The sequence below is a fragment of the Quercus lobata genome, chromosome 3 (genome assembly GCF_001633185.2).
Source record: "Quercus lobata isolate SW786 chromosome 3, ValleyOak3.0 Primary Assembly, whole genome shotgun sequence".
Classification (NCBI taxonomy): domain Eukaryota; kingdom Viridiplantae; phylum Streptophyta; class Magnoliopsida; order Fagales; family Fagaceae; genus Quercus; species Quercus lobata.
The window spans coordinates 3351723-3373560 of record NC_044906.1 but is presented as its reverse complement, the minus strand read 5'-3'; the positions used below and the strand labels follow the sequence as shown (position 1 = coordinate 3373560).

General features: G+C 35.1%; 2 protein-coding genes across 9 annotated transcripts in view; both read left to right on the top strand.

Annotated features, from left to right (window-relative positions):
* LOC115979920 (disease resistance protein At4g27190-like) overlaps nucleotides 1-21838 on the top strand; it is a 29793-nt gene extending 7955 nt beyond the window's left edge. For 4 of the 8 annotated variants that reach the window (XM_031102037.1, XM_031102035.1, XM_031102032.1 and 1 more), the window contains 6 exons: nucleotides 918-1072; nucleotides 12990-13067; nucleotides 13181-15992; nucleotides 18038-18775; nucleotides 19591-20451; nucleotides 21439-21838. In XM_031102037.1, coding sequence (XP_030957897.1) covers nucleotides 13227-15992; nucleotides 18038-18775; nucleotides 19591-20451; nucleotides 21439-21513 — 4440 coding nt within the window. In that variant the 5' untranslated portion in view covers nucleotides 918-1072; nucleotides 12990-13067; nucleotides 13181-13226 and the 3' untranslated portion in view covers nucleotides 21514-21838. Of the gene's footprint in view, nucleotides 1-765; nucleotides 832-917; nucleotides 1073-12989; nucleotides 13068-13180; nucleotides 15993-18037; nucleotides 18776-19590; nucleotides 20452-21438 lie in introns of all 8 variants that reach the window. The other 4 variants (XM_031102036.1, XM_031102029.1, XM_031102034.1 and 1 more) reach the window with 3 other exon arrangements.
* Nucleotides 2731-3279, top strand: LOC115979806. The gene has a single exon (XM_031101862.1). It carries the CDS (start codon nucleotides 2731-2733, stop codon nucleotides 3277-3279), a length of 549 nt encoding a protein of 182 aa, XP_030957722.1.

Below are 21838 nucleotides of genomic sequence, written 5' to 3'. Positions count from 1 at the left end.
GACAATAGGAGGTGTTTGATATATGCACTTAAGAATATGTGTTTTGTTATTTGAAAACATGTGTGGAAATACGTGTGGGTGAAAAAATGTGTAGAAATACGTGTAATATTATTTAAAAACTGAAAATTGTTGTTTGAAATGGTGTACCTAACACCTCCTTGTTAATCTTTAGTTTCTTTAATGCATTATCTTTTAAAAAAAAAAAAACTAAAACACAAAAAAACAAAATAATTGTTTAGAGAATGATTTTTGTTATTTATTGAATCATAGAACATCAATTGGTAAAATATTCTATTGTCAAATAAGAGATTTATGATTTAAATCTATCTACACAAAAAACTAATCTTAATTATTAGAATAATTATAATAAAGTAGATGTCATAAATTGAAACAAAAAGAAGGAAAGAGTTTCCTACTCTACTTTCCTTCATTTCATTTGTCCTTTGAATCGATTTTCGCAGCAGCTTCTGTGTAGTTACTCTTCACCCTCTCATTTTGGTTTTATTTTGCTCCACTTCTCAAAACAAAAAGAAAGAAAGAGTTTGATACTTTCTACTTTACGCCATTAATTTTTGTTGTAGTCATCTCTTAGTTTGGTTCTGCTTTGCTCAATCCAGTTCTTTTTTTTTTTTTTTAAAGAAAAAAAAAATCGAACTTTTTACCTTATTAGTTGTACTTTGCTCCACTACTCCAAAAAAAGAAAAAAGAACAAAAAAAAGTAGTTAAGTATTTTCAGCTTCTCACCCCTGCACTCATTTACTATAGTGATTATCCTTGATCTATGAAGTCATAAAAGAGAAATCTATAAAAATTGTAGTGTGAAGGAGAGAGGTATATACTTCCTTCTAGATTCTTACTTTTATATTTTTCTTTGCTTATGCTATCCTTTCATTCCTCAATTTGATTTTTTGTTGCAGGTTGTTTGCTTTGTTTTACATATCAAGACTTGTAACGAAGGGAAAAGGAGAAGGTATAGCCAACTGTTCACGGTTACTGCTACTCGGCAAAGTGACGGTCCGAGTGGAAAACAAAACAAGTTGCTCTGGAATAGTTTGATATCCTAAAGAGATAGGTACCTTCTTTTTTCTCTTTTCTCATTTGTCCTTTGACATGGTTCTTGCTTTGTTGTGGTTATAATCACTTTTTTTTTTTTTGGCTAAGTAATTGTGGTTCTAATAACTGTTCCTAATTTGATGCTTAATGATGGTCACAATAGCTGCTCTTAAAAAGAAAACTAGCATGTAACTCGCATTATCTATAATTCTACATACACTTTAAGATTTGTAGATCCTTTACCTCAAAAAATAAAAAAAGATTTGTAGATTGTATGTTTAATTATAGTATTTTAATATTTTTAGGTTGTATTTTTTTAGTTTAAATCTCTTTATACTGTAACTTCTATTTAACTTAAACTATGATAATTTCATCTAATTTTTTGTTAGCACTTATTTTAAATTTTTAATCATATAGTGTAGGGGCCAGTTAATCAATAAATTATTAAAATCGTGTTAATTGGGCCTGTGGCCCATCCAAGGACGTAAAACTGTCCGAGGAGGCCCATATCAGATTATAAGGGTAACCAAATGAAAAGGAGAGTAGATATCATGTGAGGTAAGTTCAGTATTCGTCCAAGGACAAAATCCTTCTCGGCAGTATGAGTCCGAGGACGACCTGAATGCCGCATTGTTGCAAACACACCTCAGAGCTACATTACCATTGAAAGTGGGACATGGGACTAAGGGCAAGAAAGAAAAGGTAAACAAATATCTTTAACAACAGCTGCCTCCGCATTAATTGCCTCTCAACCAACTCTCTGGCCGCATTAATGTGAAGGTGATGCCTGAACAGTGATGAGGCAGCTTTACAGCTGCTGGTTGGAGGTTCCAAAAAGTATTGGATGGGACAGAAAGGGATCCTCCGAACCTAACCTACACGTGTGTGATGAAGATGACACCAAGAGGGTAGTATTTAACATAGAAGAATGCATTGAGAAAAGGGATCGGAACTTCTAAACAAAGAGTACTTAGAAGAAAACCTTATGAAATAAAGAACTGAACTTGTTTCAAGGAGAAATTGATCATTATATTAGTGCTAATCCATCTATAAACGTGAAGTTTAATCGTTTTTCTTTTGGAGTTAACTTAGTTTTTTGACATCCACGCTCTACAAATTTATTGTTTGGGCCTTTAACGTTCGAACCCAATACGAATTTGGGATTGTTACAAATTGAGTTCTTACCATTGGCGCCGTCTGTGAGAAGAGTTTGATCTAACGTAAAAGAAATCCGGTGCAACGTTTATGATGGAGGAAGCAAGTCTGCATCACTACGTAGCAGGACCACTTCAAGTAGATGCCAACCCACACCAAGCAGAGTCAAGGGGCTTCTAGCATGGTGATCCCCATCGGAGTCCCGAACGGAGAGAAGGCCGTGAGGGGAGTGTGCGCACAACTCATACCACCAAAAGTCACTTTCGTAAGAAGAGTCATGTTTCCCATGCAAAGCATAACAGGAACCTACAACGTGAGATTGACGAGTTGAAAAGAGAGTTGCGCCATGCCCGATGTGAACGTTCCCCACCTTGCTCCTAACTATCATCCGAGGAGACGGATGGAGCTAGTTATAGGCGGAGATCCAGAACTCCGCCTAGTGAGACCTTTTCCTATGAAGAGGAGCATAACCATCGACATAGGTACAGAAGCCCGCCTAGTAGGGGCTTGGGTAACAATGCCATGAACAAAGCGTTAAGCCAAGTTTCCAAATCACCCATCACAAGGAATATAGAAGATGCGATTCTTCCTCGGCGATTCCACCAGCCTACATTCACCCTGTATGATGGTCAGTCAGACCCAATAGAACACGTTAGCCATTTTAGCCAAAAGATGACTATCTACTCCAGGGATGAGGCCTTGATGTGCAAGGTCTTTCCATCAAGTTTGGGTTCGATGGCGATTAGATGGTTCAATGGTTTAAGGGCCACTTCTATTGAGTCCTTCAAAAAGCTTACCCGGGCTTTTGGCGCTTGCTTTATCACTTGCAGTAGGGTTCCTCGGCCTTTGGGATCCTTGTTGTCTATGTCCATGCGAGAAGGCGAGACTCTCAAAACTTATTCAGATAGATACTGGGAAATGTTTAATGAAATAGAGGGAGAGCATGATGATGTGGCCATAAGTACTTTCAAAGTTGGCCTTTCAACTGATCATAATTTAAGGAAATCTTTAACTGGTAAACCTGTTACCAGTGTACACCAATTGATGGATAGGATAAGTGCAGAAGAGTAGAAGATGACCAACTTCAGAGAAAAGGAAATGCTAAGGTAATCCCTCAGAAGGGAGGGATTTTAGGTCGGACCGTTACAATAGTAACTGACCTCGGAAAGACTTCGTTGGGCAATCAGGTTCTGCTGACACCCAGGTGGTTATTGAAGTGTTTCGGGAGCCGGTTCAGCAGGTGTTGAAGATAAAGAATGAGCCCTTTTCAAATGGCCAAACAAGATGGCGGGAGAGCTTAAGAGACGCAACCCGAACCTATATTGCCACTATCATCAGGATCATGGGCACACGACGGAAAATTGCAGGAATTTATGGGACCATTAGGAGCAGTTGGTCCGAGAGGGGAAATTGAAGCAACTCTTGCATCATTCCAGTGGTAGGGCTCAGAAATGCATGGGGACACTTCTTCAAGACTCCTCCTTGGTACGATAAACGTTATTTTTGCTGCCCCAGGGAGGACTGGATCTCGTCCTTCCAGGATATTGTCGGTGTTCCAAACTTTGGCCGAGGATCATTGTCAAGCATCGAAGAGAGTCAGGGTGGACGTCCCCTTGATTCTGGGCTTTACAGATGAGGACAAGGTTGGAACCATACAACCTCATGATGATGCTCTGGTGGTCACGCTGAGAATTAGTGGGTACGATGTAAAAAGGGTGATGATTGATTAAGGTAGTGCTGATGATATAATGTACCCAGATATGTATAAGGGGTTAGGTCTGAAACCAGAGGACTTAGCAGCCTACAGTTCCCCTCTGGTGAGTTTTGAGGGAAGGATGGTTGCTCCAAAAGGACAGATCAGACTATCTGTGCAAGCCAGTATGGATGTGGTGGAGGTGGACTTCATTGTTGTAGACGTTTTCTCTCCATACACGGCTATTATTGGCAGACCTTGGCTTCATATCCTGGGAGCAGTCTCATCTACTCTACATCAGAAAGTAAAGTACCCATCCGGAGGCCTAATTGGGAAGGGCTTTATCGGATTACTTCAATAGCCAGAATAAGAGCCTATTATCTGGAAGACTTAGATGAAAAAGTTGTACTTCATCCTTGGAATGTAAATAATCTCAAGAGGTATTATTATTAATAAAAGTAGTCCAGTTTGGGTTTTTCCTTTAATTTAGGCTAATCATGCATCTTGTGTTTCCACACCTAATGACATCTATTGAAGTATTAAATAGAAACTAAGTTATGTCAGGTCCTCGGACCATAAACTTAGTGGGAATTAATGCTCTATGACATCTATCGAAGTATTAAACAGAAACTAAGTTATGTCAGGTCCTCGGACCACAAACTTAGTGGAAATTAATGCCCGATGACATCTATCGAAGTATTAAACAAAAACTAAGTTCGGACCACAAGTTTAGTGGAAATTAATACCCTATGACATCTATCAAAGTATTAAATAGAAACTAAATCATGTCAGGTTCTCGGACTACAAACTTAGTGGAAATTAATACCCTATGACATCTATCAAAGTATTAAACAAAAACTAAATCATGTCAGATCCTTGGACCACAAACTTAGTAGAAATTAATATTCTATGACATCTATCAAAGTATTAAACAGAAACTAAGTCATGTCAGGTTTTCGGATCACAAACTTAGTGGAAATTAATGCCGTATGACATCTATTGAAGTATTAAACAGAAACTAAGTTATGTCAGGTCCTCGAATTACAAATTTAGTGGAAATTAATACAGTATGACATCTATTGAAGTATTAAACAGAAACTAAGTTATGTCAGGTTCTCGGACCACTAACTTAGTGGAAATTAATGCCCTATAATATCTACTGAAGTATTAAATAGAAGTCTATGAACATCATTTAATGTACAATTTAAGTACTGAAGATCCAACTTTATTCAACTTTTGAACATTCCCTAGAGTTTCAATTGATTAGAAAGAATACGTATGTATCCAAAATGTCTCCCTGAGACCTCATAGTATTAATGTTTATCACCCATTTTTAATCGCCAATTGTTAATATTTATAAGTTATTTTTTCTCTTACAAACAAAAGATAGTCAAAATGAATTCATTCAAATTAAGATAACACAGTGAACAAGTACAAAAATAAGATAAAATAGCAACAACAATAAGCAAATAAACATAAATATTCTTGCAAAAGTCCTAATCAAATTACTAAATTAGTTCTATTTTTTCTACTTAATTTGGAGCTTTGGAGCTTGATTGGCTGATTTATCTGCCTCCGAAGTGGTGACTCCCTCTTTATCCTTAGCAGCTCCCCCAGCTGGCAAGACTGTGGAGGCCAAATCCTGTTGAAAGCTTTGGGAGGCCACCTCTGCCTCAGAAGTTGTTCAGACTTGTCCAAGGAGGCTTCTGGGGGGCAATATTCTCTTTAGTTGGTTCTGGTTGGCCAAGAGGGGGAAGACTTGGAGGCAAAACCTCCTTATTGTGATTAACGGTTGAGGGAGTGGCTTCAGCTTGATTGGATGGAGGAGCTGAGGGGCAGATTGCTTCAGGGTAGAATACGTTCTCTAGCCTCCTTAACTCGGATGAAGCCTCAACCTCAGCTCGGTTAAGGGCCTCATCCTAAATTTAGGCGCAGTAGATGCGGCACACCATTGGCACCTCGGCCCTCAGAGTCTCCTCGGTCTCAGCTACACCGATCTCATAGCCCTTCTATTTGGCCTCATTCGTTGCCTGTTCAGCCTCGGCTTTTGCTCTCTCAGCTTCCTCCTTGGACTTTTCAGCTTGTTCCCTCAGTTTTTGGGTTTCCTCCAAGTGCTTCTTAAGGACTGCAACTTGCTCCCAGGCAGTCTTCAGTTCTGCATTTGCCTCACGCAAGCGCTTTCCCTGGTCCTCAGCCTGCTTTTGATTGCCTTCCAAGGCCGAGTTAGCGCTCTTGCGAGCTTGCTTCTCAACAAGTAACTTTTTCCTTGCATTAACCAAGTCCTGCTCGGATTGTGTCAAAGTCTGTATAGCCGTTGCCCGTTTCTTCTTTTCATCGTCTAGCTGATTGTAGTAGATGTTGAGCATCTCATCCAGCTTAAAAGTATTTTGGATAACCTACAAGGAAGAGATTAATACTATAGCCAGTAAAAAGTACACATCAATGAGTAATAATCACAAAAAGAAAAAGAAAAGAGTTAGCACTATACCATGCCCAAGTATCTTTTATTATTGAGGATGAGTTCATTCTTCCTCGCATTCTTTATTTCGGCCATGTCCTTAGGGAGTAACAAGGCCTCCTCTACAGCCGAGGTTACGTGACACCCAATGCCACCGTTAAAGTCCTTAATAGATGCATCATCTCGTAAGGGCTCCCCACCATGCATGGATGCTAGCAGCTAGGCTTGAGGTTCAGGAGGTTGAGTTTCAAACCTCTCCTGGCCTCGCTGAGGAAGATGGCTGGTCTTCTGCTGTTTGCAGCTCTTTGGGCATCTTCCTCGTGAGTTGGACGGAACTTGTTAGCGTCCACCACTTCCTTCCCTTTCTATTCCCTGTGCCTTTTCAATTCGGCCACATCAACTTTGACTTGCTGTTAAGGTTGATGAGAAGGTGGATGAGGAGCAGGAGGTGGAAACCTGGTGGGAAGAGAAGGAATCTGGGATTGCGTTGATTTCCCCGGCGCGTTCTTCCCCTCAGGCTGATTTTCGATCACCTCCATTAAACTTTTTTGGGGCTTCCTTTGTATTCCCATTTCGTCAAGATCTTCCTCGTAGCGTATAGGTTGATCAAAAACCCCAAAATCTTCCGAGGGGTCTGAGAGTTCTACAACTTCTTCCTCTTCTTCTTTCTCTTCCTCCTCCTCTTGTACTTCCTCTTCTCTGAGGATAGATTGGGATGAAGAGGCTCCTGTTGAGATGGCAGCCACAAAAAGGGGCTCAGTGCGAGATGTATCCTGGGGAAGTGAGATACCTTCTGGAACGATGAACCCCTTGAAGGCAACACTAATACGTTGAAGCCGAGGATCACGGGCTCTGATCACGCACTTCGGCGCCTAGAAAGCAAACGAGAGGGGGGTGTAGCCGAGGATTAAATGGGCTGCCCGGAGTTGGCCGTCAGCTTCGTTCACGTATATCTCGGCTTTAATACCCTATCCAAGCTTGCTTTGTTGACAAATTTAAGGTTGGGTTTCGTGAAACGTCTATCTGCAAAACCATTGAATTGAAATGAAGCGTTATTAGGGATAAAAATACTTAGACTCAAAACAAAAAAGAGAAAAAGGGAAAAATAATGTATGTGTAAATCAAATGTTATGAATCTATAACTACATTCCCACCTGGTACTCCTTCCTCCACGGGGCATGACAGATTATCATGCCATTCCCTAGAGAAGATAAGGAAATCCTCCTTTAGTTCTTGTTTGAAGTCGGAAGGCACTGAATTAGCCTCACCTCGGGATATCTCGACTTGAGATAATACCTCTGCCCCTTCAAGTGATGGAGATTGTACACCCAGTTCACGTCATGATGGGTCAGGTTTAGGTCCATTCTTTCGTTCAAAGCCTCTATACTTTCCAGGACCCTAAACATATTTGGGGCACACTGAGTTTGGGATAACCTAAAGAACCTAAGGTAGCTCTTAGTAATCTTACCCATGGGGATGGTCATCCCGCCTTCTATGAAGGCAATCATGGGAATAACCACTTCCCCTGTTTGTCTAGCGTTGGCCCATTTCCCTTGGGCTGCGTACCTCATACCCACTGTAGAGGGAATCCTATACTCAGAGCGGAAATTTCTCATACTTTCCTTAGACTTAACTAGACATCGAAACTTACCCTCCTTTTTTCCCATTTTCTTAAAGGATTTAGTAGAGAAATTAACGAGTTTAAGATAAAAGCAGTAAAGGTTTTGAGAAAACTTACAGGTTTGAAAGAGGGTCCTCAGACAAGACTTAAGTATTTGTAGATGCCAGGAAAACGACGAAAAAGGAGAAAGATAGGTTCAGTGTATGAGCTCTAGAATTATGTGATCGCTGAAGGTAAGAAAGAATTGATTTGAGAATTCCTTTATAGTCGTGCAGAAGTTATGAGCGAGAAAGTTCCCACTCGTGAAACGAGATAGACCCCCTATCGTTCGATTTACATCTTACCGTTGAACGTGGGAGACAGGGGCGTCGCCAAAATTTAATGCTGCCACGCTCGGGATGCTGAAGCGTCAGGAGCATACCCAAAACATAAAAAGGTATGGGCTTGTGACATCAAAATCAATCTTTTCTCCCGAGGAGTCGAAAAGTAAGATTTTGAGGGGCTATTGTGGGGGCCGGTTAATCAATAAATTATTAAAATCGTGTTAACTGGGCCTATGGCCTATCTGAGGACGTAAAACTGTTCGAGGAGGCCCATATCAGATTATAAGGATAACCAAATGAAAAGGAGAGTAGATATCATGTGAGGTAAATTCAGTATTCGTCCGAGGACAAAATCCTTCTCGGCAGTATGAGTCCGAGGACGACCTGAACGCCACATTGTTGCAAACACACCTCAGAGCTACATTACCATTGAAGGTGGGACATGGGACCAAGGGCAAGAAAGAAGAGGTAAACAAATATCTTTAACAACAGCTGCCTCCGCATTAATTGCCTCTCAACCAACTCTCTGGCTGCATTAATGTGGAGGTGATGCCTAAACAGTGATGAGGCAGCCTTACAGCTGCTGGTTGGAGGTTCCAGGAGGTGTTGGATGGGACAGGAAGGGATCTCCTGAACCTAACCTACACGTGTGTGGTGAAGATGACACTAAGAGGGCAATATATAACATGGAAGAATGCATTGAGAAAAGGGATCAGAACTTTTAAACAAATAGTACTTAGAAGAAAACCTTATGAAATAAAGAACTGAACTTGTTTCAAGAAGAAATTGATCATTATATTAGTGCTAATCCATCTATAAACATGAAGTTTAATCGTTTTTCTTTTGGAGTTAACCTAGTTCTTTGACATCCACGCTCTACAAATTTATTGTTTGGACCTTTAACATTTGAACCCAATACGAATTTGGGATCGTTACAAATTGAGTCCTTACATATAGTTTGAAGGAGATTTTTTAATCCTAATTAACTAGTATATACTTAAACTTTGGTCAATAACAAATATTTATCATTTTGTTGGGTACTAAATTGAAACTTATCAGTTACACGTAGTGCTTCTAGTATATTACATAGCCCATAAAATGCCACATATTATCCCAAGATTAAGAATGTGGTTTTTTTTTTTTTTTGAAAGGAGATTAAGAATGTGGTTTAAATCATAGGTACTTATACAAAAAAAAAGGATTAAATTAGGTGTATGATTGGTTTTTATTTATTTATTTTATATATGGTTCATTTAATAATGAATTCTTTGTATTTTTTTTTTTTATAAATAATCAACTTTGTAGAAAAATTAAAAATCTTAAATTGGACATGTGGCACAAAATGGAACCTCAATTAAAATCTAATTGGATTTTCTCTCAACTTTGGTGTTATATATATATAAGATGAGTTCGAGTTACACCATTTTTAGACCGTATATTTTTATAAAATATAATGGTTAAAAAATACTACTATCTATATCATCATTAAATATTTATTACTTTCCAACTCATCTAATTAATAACATCATTTTTTTTTTTTTACCTCTTATTTATTTAATTCATAGAGTCTTTGTTATAAGCCTTACCAGTACTTACAAAGGTTGGGCCATTTTGTAAGTGCTAGTATTGTAAGTTTTCTTTTTCCATCTCCTGCGTCTTCTGTTTATATTATTTCAAAAAAAAAAAAAAAAAATTGCAAAATCTACTGACATGGGTCAACATGGAAATCTTTTTGATAACCAAAGACTCTTTCGTCTCTATTAATATTTATTTTGATAAGTTTATTTCATTACTGAGTGATAAGAAGAGAAAAGAAAATAACGGCCCCATTTGGTATCGGTGTTTAAACAATAAAAACTGGATTTTAAATACCACAACATGTATTTCTACACACTTTTTCACTCACACGTATTTCCACAAAACTTAAACAACATCATTAAAAATCTCTTACCAAACAAGCCCTACGTAATATCCAGTTTTTACCATATAGAAAACCACAAGACAAGAAAAAGTTTGATACTTTATGCCATTAATTTTCATTGCAGTCATTTCTTTAGGTTGGTTTTGCTTTGCTCCTTTTCTTTAAAAAATATATATACATTAAAGAGTGACATTTTTATGACTTTTTTACTTTAATTTTCGTTGTAGTTTTTTGTGTTATTATCTTATCGTTTTGGTCGGTCTTTGCTCCACTTCTCCAACAAAAATGAAAGAAGAAGTGCAAATTACACTCCCCTCTCATTTTATTTTTTGCTTTACTTTGTCCTTACTTGTTTTATTCTTAGTACTTCGTAGTGGTAGGAGATACAAATGTTATGAAAGCCTATAAATGTCACAAATCCATATATTCTACTAAGGTGCAACTCACTTTGCTATGTATGTATGGCTAGGGATGTGAGTAACTCAGGTTATGTTTGGTAACAGTTTTTATTTTTTATTTCTAAAAGAGAGGTGCTACGTCCACAATATTTTTACAACAAATCATGGGTGGTTAGTTATTATTGGTTCAAATTTGAATTTAGCACTGAGATTACTTTTTTAACCCAACAATAATAATTAGTAACAACCTGCCACTTAAGATTTGTTATAAAAATATTGTAAAATTGTTATGGACATATCATCTCTTTTCAAAAACCTATTTTTGGAAAGATAAAGAAAAAATAGTTTTCTTGTGTTTTTGAAATAAAAAATATGTTTGGTTAGTTGAAATTAAAAAGATAGTTTTTTGAAGAAAAAAATAGAAAATGCTAAAATATGTTATTAATAGGATTTGAATTCTAATGCTAACTCATTAAATGAGACAGATTCATTAAATTAGATGCATTTTTTTATTGATTTTTGAAAATTAAAAACTGAAAACAGCCTTTTGCATGTTTTCAGTTTCTTTCATAAATTGAGTTTTGAGAACAGTTTTTGTTTTCTGTCCATTTTGGGTTGCCAAACAAGTTTTCAGTCTCAAAAATAGAAGATTATTTTTGGAAACAGAAAATAAGGAGAAAAAAGTTACCAAACATACCTTTAGTTTTTATTTATAAATTAAAAAAGAAGAAGCTAAATTACAAACTACACCCTTAAAGTTTGGGGGTGTTTAGATTTTATACCTTGTGATTTTAGAATTTGTATTTTTATCTTCTTAAGTTTGGAGGTGTTTGGATTTTACACTTTCAAATTTCAGAATTTAGATTTTATTCTTTAAAGTTTGGGAGTGTCTGGATTTTACACCCTCAAATTCTAAAATTTTAGGTTATAAAATTCAAACATCTCCAAACTTTAGGGGGGTAAAATCTAAATTCTGTAACATCATGGTGCAAAATCCAAACACCCCCAAATTTCAAGAGGGTAAAATCTAAATTCTAAAACTTTAAGATCTAAAATTCAAATATTCCTAAACTTTAGGGATGTAGCTTGTATTTGTAATTTAGCCTTAAAAAAGGGTGGTAATCAGCATGTTCATACTTAGTTATACTTTTATTTTCTTTGCTTCTTTATTTTAGAGAGATATATATATATATATATATATATATACTCCTATATAGGTTTCTACATCTACAATTTTATATATATATATATATATATATTTCTTTCTTAGTATATCATCATAGTTGTTAATATTTTTATAAATGGAAAAAATTGAATAAATATATAATTAAAAAAAATTGCTAGTTGGAAAAACAGTAATATTAGCCAAACTATCATACAAACACTTAATTAGCGTTCTCATATCTTAAAAAATAATAAAAATATAGTTAAATAAATTTTTAATTAATATCTAGATATATATAAAATGGCACCATTTAAAATTTTTGCATGAGGCCCACAAAGTATTGAGCCAACCTTGTAAAAACAGGAATTAGGACACCAAATGACATGAGAATTTACTTGTCAAGAGTGTAATTTCCTACTTCCTCCGTTTTAATTTGTTTGTCCTGTTTGAAAAGTCAAACTTTTTAAAAGAACATCATTTATTATCTTGTTTGCCTCATTAAAATGTATAAATTTACAGAACTAGTCAATTAGATTGATTTTTTAAATATTTCTTAGTTTTCTTTTCAAATAGTTTTGAAAATAAAGTAAGGGTATAACAAGAATATTAGTAAATTAATGACTTTTATTTTTATAAACAGGACAATATTTTGGGACATTCCAAAATAGAATAGAGGACAAACAAACTGGGACGGAGGGAGTATTAGATTTGATATTATATTTATCCAAAAAAAAATCCTATTTAATTTTTTTTTTTTTTTTTTGAGAATGCTATTTAATTTGATTTTGGGAATTATTATTTTCACATTTCTTGTTATTTTTAGACCAACTTCTTTTATATGATGGATTGGATAAAGGATATATGATCATAAGTATTTCAAAATAAGAAAAATAATGCCACCACAAATAGTTTAGGTTCCATATAAGCTAATAATTAGTGTCCCTAAAAAAGAAGGCTATATTAGATTTTGAACAATGTAGCTAAGAGCCATGTTACCTAGTTGTAACTACAGAATTAAAAAACAAAAAAGAAAGTAGATGCCTTCTTCCTACCATCTTATGGGCAATAATCTTTTTATTTTACAATAAAATTAAATAAAAATAAATAAAGGACAATAATCCATTGCTTCACAGCTTATCACAACCTGCCGCATTAATACTATAACCCAAAATAATTCTCTTACTAGCTGTAAATGTTGTCAGCTTTCTTGTGTATCGCACTCACGGCACGCGTGAAGACGGTAGAAGACCATTATCTTCATTAATATTCCAAAGATAGAGGTATGTTAATATGTCATTTGCATTGGCTTCTTTTGTCCTTCAATTTGATTACACTTTCGTTGTTGTCATTGTTTTTAATTTGGGCCTTGATTTGCCTCTACTCTCATCTCAAGACAGCAGCCCAACCCAAAATAGCAGATCTATATATAGAAGCAAAAAATGGAGGCTCTTACGAAGATCGTAGAAGTGGTCGTTGAAAAAATTGTGGATTACACAATTACAGCAGTCGGACGTCAGATGGGTTATCTGATTCGCTACAAAAAAAATGTTAACGATCTCAAGAACGAAGTTGCCGATCTCGAAGATACTAGAGGTGATGTGCAGCGTAAGGTTCAAGCTGCTAGTTACAATGTAGAAGAAATTGAAGCTGAAGTCCAGAGGTGGCTGACACGTGTTCAGGGGATCAATACAGAGGTACAAGAATTTTTTGAAGAGGAAGGTCAAGCAAAGTTGAAGTGTTTTAATTTGAAGGCCCGTTATCAGATTGGAAGAAAAGCACACAAGATGGGATTGGTCGTCAAGGAACTCAAGGATAAGGCGGACACGTTCCATACAGTAGGCCATCGTGTCCCTATTGGAGGGAGTCCTATAATTTCTACTAAAGGTTATGAGGACTTTGAATCAAGAAAATCAATTTTTGACGGAGTTATGAAGGCTTTAAGAGATGAAAATATTCCTGCCATTGGGGTTTGTGGGATGGGCGGCTTGGGCAAGACCATGCTTGTTGGCAAAGTTGCTACACAAGCCAAAGAAGACAAGTTATTTGAAAGGATTGTTACAGTAGTTGTATCCCAAACTCCAAACTTGAAACAGATTCAGAAAGACATTGCAAAACAATTACAAATATCGGAGTTTCAAGATGAGGATGCTGATTTTCAAAAAGCACATTTGCTACGTGAGCGGTTGAAGAAAGAGAAGATTCTTTTGATTATAGATGATATTTGGGACGAGCTTGACTTGGATGCTCTTGGAATTTCTTTTGGGGATGATCACAAAGGAAGCAAACTATTGCTAACGTCTAGATTTCGAGATGTATTAGGCATGTATATGGATGTACGAGAGATATTCTATGTTGGAGTTTTATTAAATAGTGAAGCAGAATTCTTGTTTTCGAAGATAGTGGGTGATTTAGCTGAAAACTTGAATTTACAATCTACCATGGTTGAGGTTGTCAAAGAATGTGCAGGCTTACCTATTGCAATTACAACAATTGCAAATGCATTGAAAAATAAAAAGAACCCAAATGTTTGGAAGGTTGCATTGCGACAGTTAAAAAAGGCAAATCCAACACAGATCAAAGGGATGCATGAGAAGGTATACTCGAGTATAAAGTTTAGTTACAATTTTTTAAGTAAGGAAGCGCAATTTTTATTCTTGTTCTGCAGTTCATTTGAAGAAGATATGGTCATACGAATAGATCTCTTATGGAGATATTTGGTGGGTTTGGACTTCTTTGAAGATGTTTATAAAATGGAAGACATGAGAAATATGGTCCATGCATTGGTCGAAAGTCTAAAAGATTCTTGCTTGCTGTTAGAAGCTTATGGAAGTGGTACATTTAAAATGCATGACGTCATTCGTGATGTTGCCATTTATATTGCAGACAAAGAAAAGAAAATGTTAACCATAAGAAGTTCAGATGATTCGGAAAAATGGTCTAATATGAGAAAACTAAAAGATTCCATTGGAATTGCACTTTTTGAAGCCAAGTTTAGCGAGCTTCCGAAAAGGTTGGAATGTCCACAACTGAACTTCATTATTTTGGGTGATAAAGAAAATTCTTTGCCGATTCCTAATCACTTTTTTGAAGGGGCGAAAAATCTAAAAGTTTTAGTTTTGATGAGACCAAGTCTCCCACTTCCTTCATCCCTTTCACTTCTTCAGAACCTCCAGACATTGGTTTTGCTTGAGTGTGAGTCAGAAGATTTGGCTTTAATCAGAGAATTGAAGAATTTGAAAGCTCTTGTCCTACTTGACTCTGAGATTAAGCAGTTACCCATGGGAATAAGGCAATTGACTCACCTTCAATTGTTGGATTTGAGAAGGTGCACCAAACTTGAAGTCATTCCATCAAATGTACTATCAAACTTGAAAAACTTAGAAGAAATACATATGAATCATAGCTTTAATCAATGGCAAGTTGATGGAGAAATTACAGAAAGAAGTAATGCTAGAATCTCAGAGTTAGATCATTTGTCACAGTTGACCACATTATGTATACATATTCCGAATCCTAAGGTTCTACCAAAAGCCTTGCTTTTTGATAAGCTGGAAAGATATGAAATATTAATTGGCCCTAATTGGGATTGGGATAGTAATAGTCATGTTGAGTTTGAAATCTCAAGAACATTGAAACTTGACCTTGATAGAAGCTTTCAAGAAGAGGATGGAATTAAAATTTTATTGAAAAGTTGTGAATATCTCAAGTTGGCTCCTGGGAAGGGTATTAAAAATATTCTTTATGAAGTTGATAAGAAAGGTTTTCCTCAATTAAAGCATCTTTATGTTCAAAATGGCATTGAGATTCAATACATCATTGACTCAATAGAGTTTCAATGTGTTGCCTTTCCTGTTTTAGAGTTACTTTCTCTTGTGAATATGATCAATTTGGAAAAGATATGCCACAACCAACTTGCAATGGGGTCTTTCCAAAATTTGAGAAAGTTAGAAGTGAGAAATTGTGATAATTTGATATTTGTGTTCTCCTCAACTTTGCTCGGATGCTTTTCGCAACTCCAAGAAATAAAGATTGAGAATTGCAAGGTAATGAGTGCAATTGTTGCAAAGGAAGGAAAACATGGGATACAGGTCGATGACGACATCATAATGGACTTTACTCAATTACGCTCTTTAAATCTAGAAGATCTACCAAATTTAATGGGCTTCTGTTCTGATGCTGATTCTCAACCACTTTTCAACAAGAAGGTATCGTTATGACTTAATATCCTTTACAAATTTCGATAACCTTCACACATGCATATACATCTTAAAGTTGAGCATGAAACTAAAACTTCACTGCTTTATTAATAATGTCTAATGCATATGTTTATAATGTCAATAAGAATAAAAAAAATATATATATGTTTAAGTGATTGAAACTTTTGGAAAAACAAGACAGATCAAAACTTTATTTTACCCAGTCTATATACCCTTTCCTTTTTTTGGGGAACATTTTTTGTATTTTATCTTTCTTCATGTATTCTTGCCATTTTTTCTAAACCATCTTCAACACTTCAAATTTCTTTATCATTGATTTCAATAAAACTTTGGAGATATGTTGTTGAACCACAACTCTTGATATAGTGCAAGGATGGAAACAACCTATTAGGGGGCAGATACCCAACACAACAGGCACAAATTTTTTCCAACTCAATAGGGGATTCAAGTGTTGGGTTGGATATTGGTATTACCTAGCCCAACCCAATGATTCTTTTTATCTTTTATAGAAAAATAAAACTTTTTTTTTTTTGCCATAAAAAATCTAAACCAAAGATAAAAATTAATATTAATTACTGAACTTTGATGATAGCTTAGATTATGTTAATAAATGTTTACAATTTGATCCAATCTTGTTAGGAATACCAGTTAACCCCCACCACAAGTTCTATTGGTTCCTAAGTCATAACATATAAGAAAAGAAGCAATCTTCTTCCTCTCTCTCTCTCTCTCTCTCTTTCTTTTCCTTTTTTTCTGTGAAGAGAGAAAAGAAGCAAACTAGTCATAGTTAATAAGAATTGCTCTAATCCCATGATTCTAGGACAGGCTTAAGGTTTATGTTTAATGGACGTTCTTATTCTTCTAATAAATTAATTAATGAAAAAAAAATCCTTAAATTAACATCATAATTACATAGATGCATTTTGCCTTAATTGAATTTTGGTTTGTGATTATAACATGAATTTGACTTTCACTTGTATGGAAAGTATTATTGCTAGTTATTCATTTTTTGTAAACTCAAACATCTTATATAATGATTATAACTTTCATTTTGATGGAAAGTATTGATGCCATTAATATCACTACTTCCCATAAAATGCTAGATTGACGTAATTTGCTCACAAAATTTCCTTCTGAGAGAATATGTTAGACAATCACAATAGCACATATCACATCAATCTTCTTATTAGTCACTAATTAATTTTTTTTGCGTATGTCTAATTATGCCAATCATATCCTTTTTATTTCCATACTTAACTTATTTGGCCATTTGTAAAATATTTAGAAAGTTTAAATTAATTTGTTTAATTACTAATGCTAAGGTCCAAACTAAGTTTGTTTTCCCCAAAAAAAAAATAGAGGAAATTTTTTCAAAAAAAAGTTATTGCCGTTTTGAGCTTCACTAAAACTAAATTACCCCTATTTTCAGCTCTCATAGTCTCATTCTCACTTTAAAAAATATAATGAAAAATTTCAGGTTGGGTTGGGGGGAAACCCACCCCATGCCCAGCCCGTGCCCATAAGTTCTTAATTTGACAAAAGTTTCAAAGCCACATTTGGTTTGTAATGCCTTAATTGTAGATAAGCGTGCGATGGGTTTATTCTGGTGGGGTCTGGGGTGGCAATGTGGTACGCTACAACAAATCATCATTTGGAAAACACCAAAATGGGTAGGCGAGATTTTGCCCAAAATGAGATTTTACTTAAGAAATTATTATTATTATCATTTTTTAAATCTTTGAAAGCTATATTGTTATCTGAATTTCGTGAGTAAAGACATCACATTTTAAAAAGAACTCAAAGAAATAAACCTACTGTCTGCCACTCAATCTCTCTTCATTAAAGGCTAGTTAATTTGTGTTTCTTTTCCCCATTTCTTTTTTTAGTTTCTTCCATGTTCTACTTGCTTCGTGGTTTTTTGGAAATAACTTTTCCCATGTTTGTCTCAATGTCTTATTCCCAACATAAATCTTCTTGTCCTCAACTATTTTGGGCAATATGTTATTAACTCAATTGCTATGTGACAATTGTAGGTTGCCTTTTCTAACTTGGAGAAATTATTCATCAACCGCATAAATACCCTGAAGATGTTGTGGCACAACCAACTTGTTCCAGATTCCTTTTGCAAACTAAACCAATTGCGTGTTGATCAATGTGAAAATCTAATGAACATTTTTCCGCCTAATATGTTGAGAAGACTCCAGAATCTTGAAGACTTGCGGATAAGAAATTGCAATTTGGTAGAAGAGGTATTTGAGGTTAGACGGGCTAATGTTGATGAAATATATGAGAAGGGATCAACTCAATTGAAAGTCCTGAATTTAGTCAATCTACCAAAACTAAAGCATGTATGGACTTCCGATCTGGAAACAATTTTAACATTTCAAAATCTACGTCAAGTTGAAGTTTCTAAATGTAAAACTCTGAAAAGTCTTTTTCCAATCTCAGTGGCAAAAAGTCTTGAACAACTTGAGAGTCTACGTATAAATGATTGTGGATTAATGGAGGAAATTGTTGCTTTGGAAGAAGAATTGGAAACAACGACTAAGTTTGTGTTCCCACGAATAACCTCTCTAAGTCTTCAATTGTTGCCTGAACTCAAGTATTTCTATCCCGGAAAGCACACTTCAAAGTGGCCATCATTGAAAATTTTGACATTACGCAAATGCAACAAAGTGAGGATTGTTGCTTCGAATGAATTAAGCTTCCCAAATACGGATGGGTTGGGCCATCATGTTCCAGTTCAACAGCCCCTCTTTCTTATTCAAAAGGTATGGATTTGTACTTGTTTCTTTGTTAACATGGATGTGACACTGAGTGTAATTATCCTTAAATAATCCGAAAAATTAAAATTAATAACAATTTATTAATACTTAAAAAACTAGTTGAATTATAAAATTAAAAAAAAAAAACAAAACAAAAAACAACAAGACTAGTCGAACTACATATGAGTAGTTGGATTATAGGAGCCTAATTTCCAGTTGTGCCATAGTTGTGTTGAAGCTATAAATAGCTACATACTAACTTTTAACTGATCAATTCTTGCTCAGACTAACATAACTACATTTAGCCAACCTCCAAACCCAAAAAAAAAAAAAAGAGGCTACATTAAGTAAATTCTCGGAACCCTTTTTTAGGTATATATTGGATAAGTCCATGAATTGATCAATGGAACCCTTTTTTATCTTTTATTTTTCCAAAAAATAATTTTGAAAATAAAAAATAAAAAATTGTTTGCATTCATGTACTCATACTTTTGTGCTTGAGTGATCTTGTTTGGAAGCAAATCTCTTAAAAAGAAACTATAAAACATGTAAGAGATAGTATCTTGTATAACGACTATATAGTAATGGGTTACCTTTACAGGGGAGATGGGAATTCACATCCACCTGAGAAAATGTTATATATAATTATTACATAGGATAATAAATGTAGATGCATCAATGCACGTTGCTCTCCCTCTGTAGATAGCCACTTGATTTACATACGTTCAGTCCTACTTGAAATTGTTGGGAACATTATCCCAAACTTGCTTAGAGAACGCTAACTTCTGCTTTCTTTTGTTCAATACTTCGATCTTTCCCAGGATACATTCCCTAACTTGAAAGAATTGGATTTGGATTGGAATGAAACCATGATTCAGACAAATGGTCGACTTTTTGGAGAGTTCTTTTGCAAACTAGAAGTTCTCAGATTGTACGGCAAAGATGATAAATTGATAGCAGTCCCTTCGGTATTTGTTGAAGGATTACGCTATCTTAAGTCTCTTTCCGTCACTAATCTTTTCTTCGATAACGAAGGACAATATGCTGGGACGTTTGAACGTTTGACAGAGTTGAATCTATATAAAATGCCCAAGTTGATGCTTTTGTGGAAGGAAAACTCTGAACAAGGTAGGGCATTTCAAAATTTGGAGAATCTGACAGTATCAGAATGCGGCAGATTAAAAAATTTAGTGCCATCCTCAATGCATTTCCGAAATTTAAACACTTTGAATGTTTGGAAATGTCATGGGTTGATTAGTTTAGCAACTTCCTCAACAGTCAAAAGTTTGGTCCAACTCAAAAAATTGGATTTATATGGATGCAAAAGAATGAGAGAAATAGTCACAAACGAGGGAGAAGGTGAAGCAGGAGATGAGATTTGTTTCAATCAATTGAATTCTTTGTGGCTTGATGATTTACCCACTCTAAGAAGCTTCCACTTGGGTAATCGCACCATCAAATTCCCATCACTGGAATATCTATATGTGACCAGATGCCCGGAAATGAAGATCTTCTCAAATGGATTCCTAAGCATGCCGAAGCTAAAGAAAATTGGACTGGACGAAAACAAATGGTTGCCAAAGCGAAGAGAACTGTTACCAGAGGAAGATGTGAATAGCGCCATAAAAAGATTTTGGGAGGAAAACTATGATCCATGCGTGCAACAACTATTCACTGAGAAGGTAATGTTCTAATGCTTTTATTTTATGTAATTTTTAAAAGCATTTTCATTGGAGTAGACACAAGGAAAGTGGCATGCGCTGTGGACCCAATGGTCACATATCCTAATTTCTAAGGTAACATAAGGTTATTAAATATATGCGTAACACTTGCAATTCTTAATATTGCTTTGTCACTAATGGTCGCTAATAGGTACAATGCACTAGAATAGTAAATATTTTTATAAAAAAAAAAAATGATATACATTTAATTATTAAGTATTAAAAATTAAAAAAGTTCCCATAAAAAAATAAATAAAAAGTTAAATTAGAGAATTTGTATGAAAGAATATAGCTAATTTAATTAAAATTTGTTAGGAGAACATCAAACCTAATTTTATCAGAGTTTGTTTGATACTGGATTTCTTTATATATTAAATTAAAACAGTGAGTTTAACTTAGTCTTAAGTTTGGCTTCAAAAATAAATAAATAAATGACAAATACACACACCACTTTGGCTTTTTTTTATTTTGTTTCAAATTACCAATTAGTTCACTTATATAATTCCCTCAACAACCAAAAAAAAAAAAGCTGACTTATATAGATTTCCATTGTATATATGAACTTATATTTCTTCTATGGTGATCAAAATGCTCATCTCTCCTATACGTAATCACAAAATGATATTACTTTTTTACATAAGCATTGTATCATTCGCTTATAACACTGAATCACTGAAATAGAAATACAAATTTAATCTTCTTAATTTCTTAGTTTTGCTTCTAAGGAATTTGGTTTGAAAAGTAATGATATTAATTTGTTCTTGTGCTTGTGGATCCTCTGACTTTGGTGTCAATTGCATGTATACTTGGTAGATAAGAAATTAAGAATGAGACTGTTTATTTGATTATGATGTAGTGTTGTGTTGTTTTGGGATTAATTTTCTTTCAGCTCATGTTTTTGGATTAATTTTTCATTTGGGCCATTGATTTCAACCTCTTTTATTGTAGACTGATGCAAGCACAAGTGAGGCAGGAGAGAAAAATGGTGTTGATAACTTGGAGGATGACTTAAAGGAAGATTAATCTTTAAATTTATTAATGATTCAATTCTAGAACATTATAAATAATTTATATTGTAGTTGTTCAATGTAGGTTCTATAAGGTTCTATTGTTGAACATGTGATGTAGTCTTTTTCTTTTTTGGGGGGTGTCATGTAGACTTTATTGGATTGGACCAAAAAGTTTGCCGGAATGTATTGGTGTGTTGTGTATAAGCCATAAGGTTGAGACTCGTGTAGACTCATAGTAGCTTTGTCATGGGGCTTTGGAGCTAAGACAAGGCTATTGTATAGTCCAAGAAATCATACAAAGTTTTATTAGTGAAACTGGTTGTTTCGTAGACAAATAA

What these genes read in the sequence shown, in the direction of transcription:
- LOC115979806 (XM_031101862.1), top strand. Translation starts at nt 2,731, where the DNA reads ATGAACAAAGCGTTAAGCCAAGTTTCCAAATCACCCATCACAAGGAAT.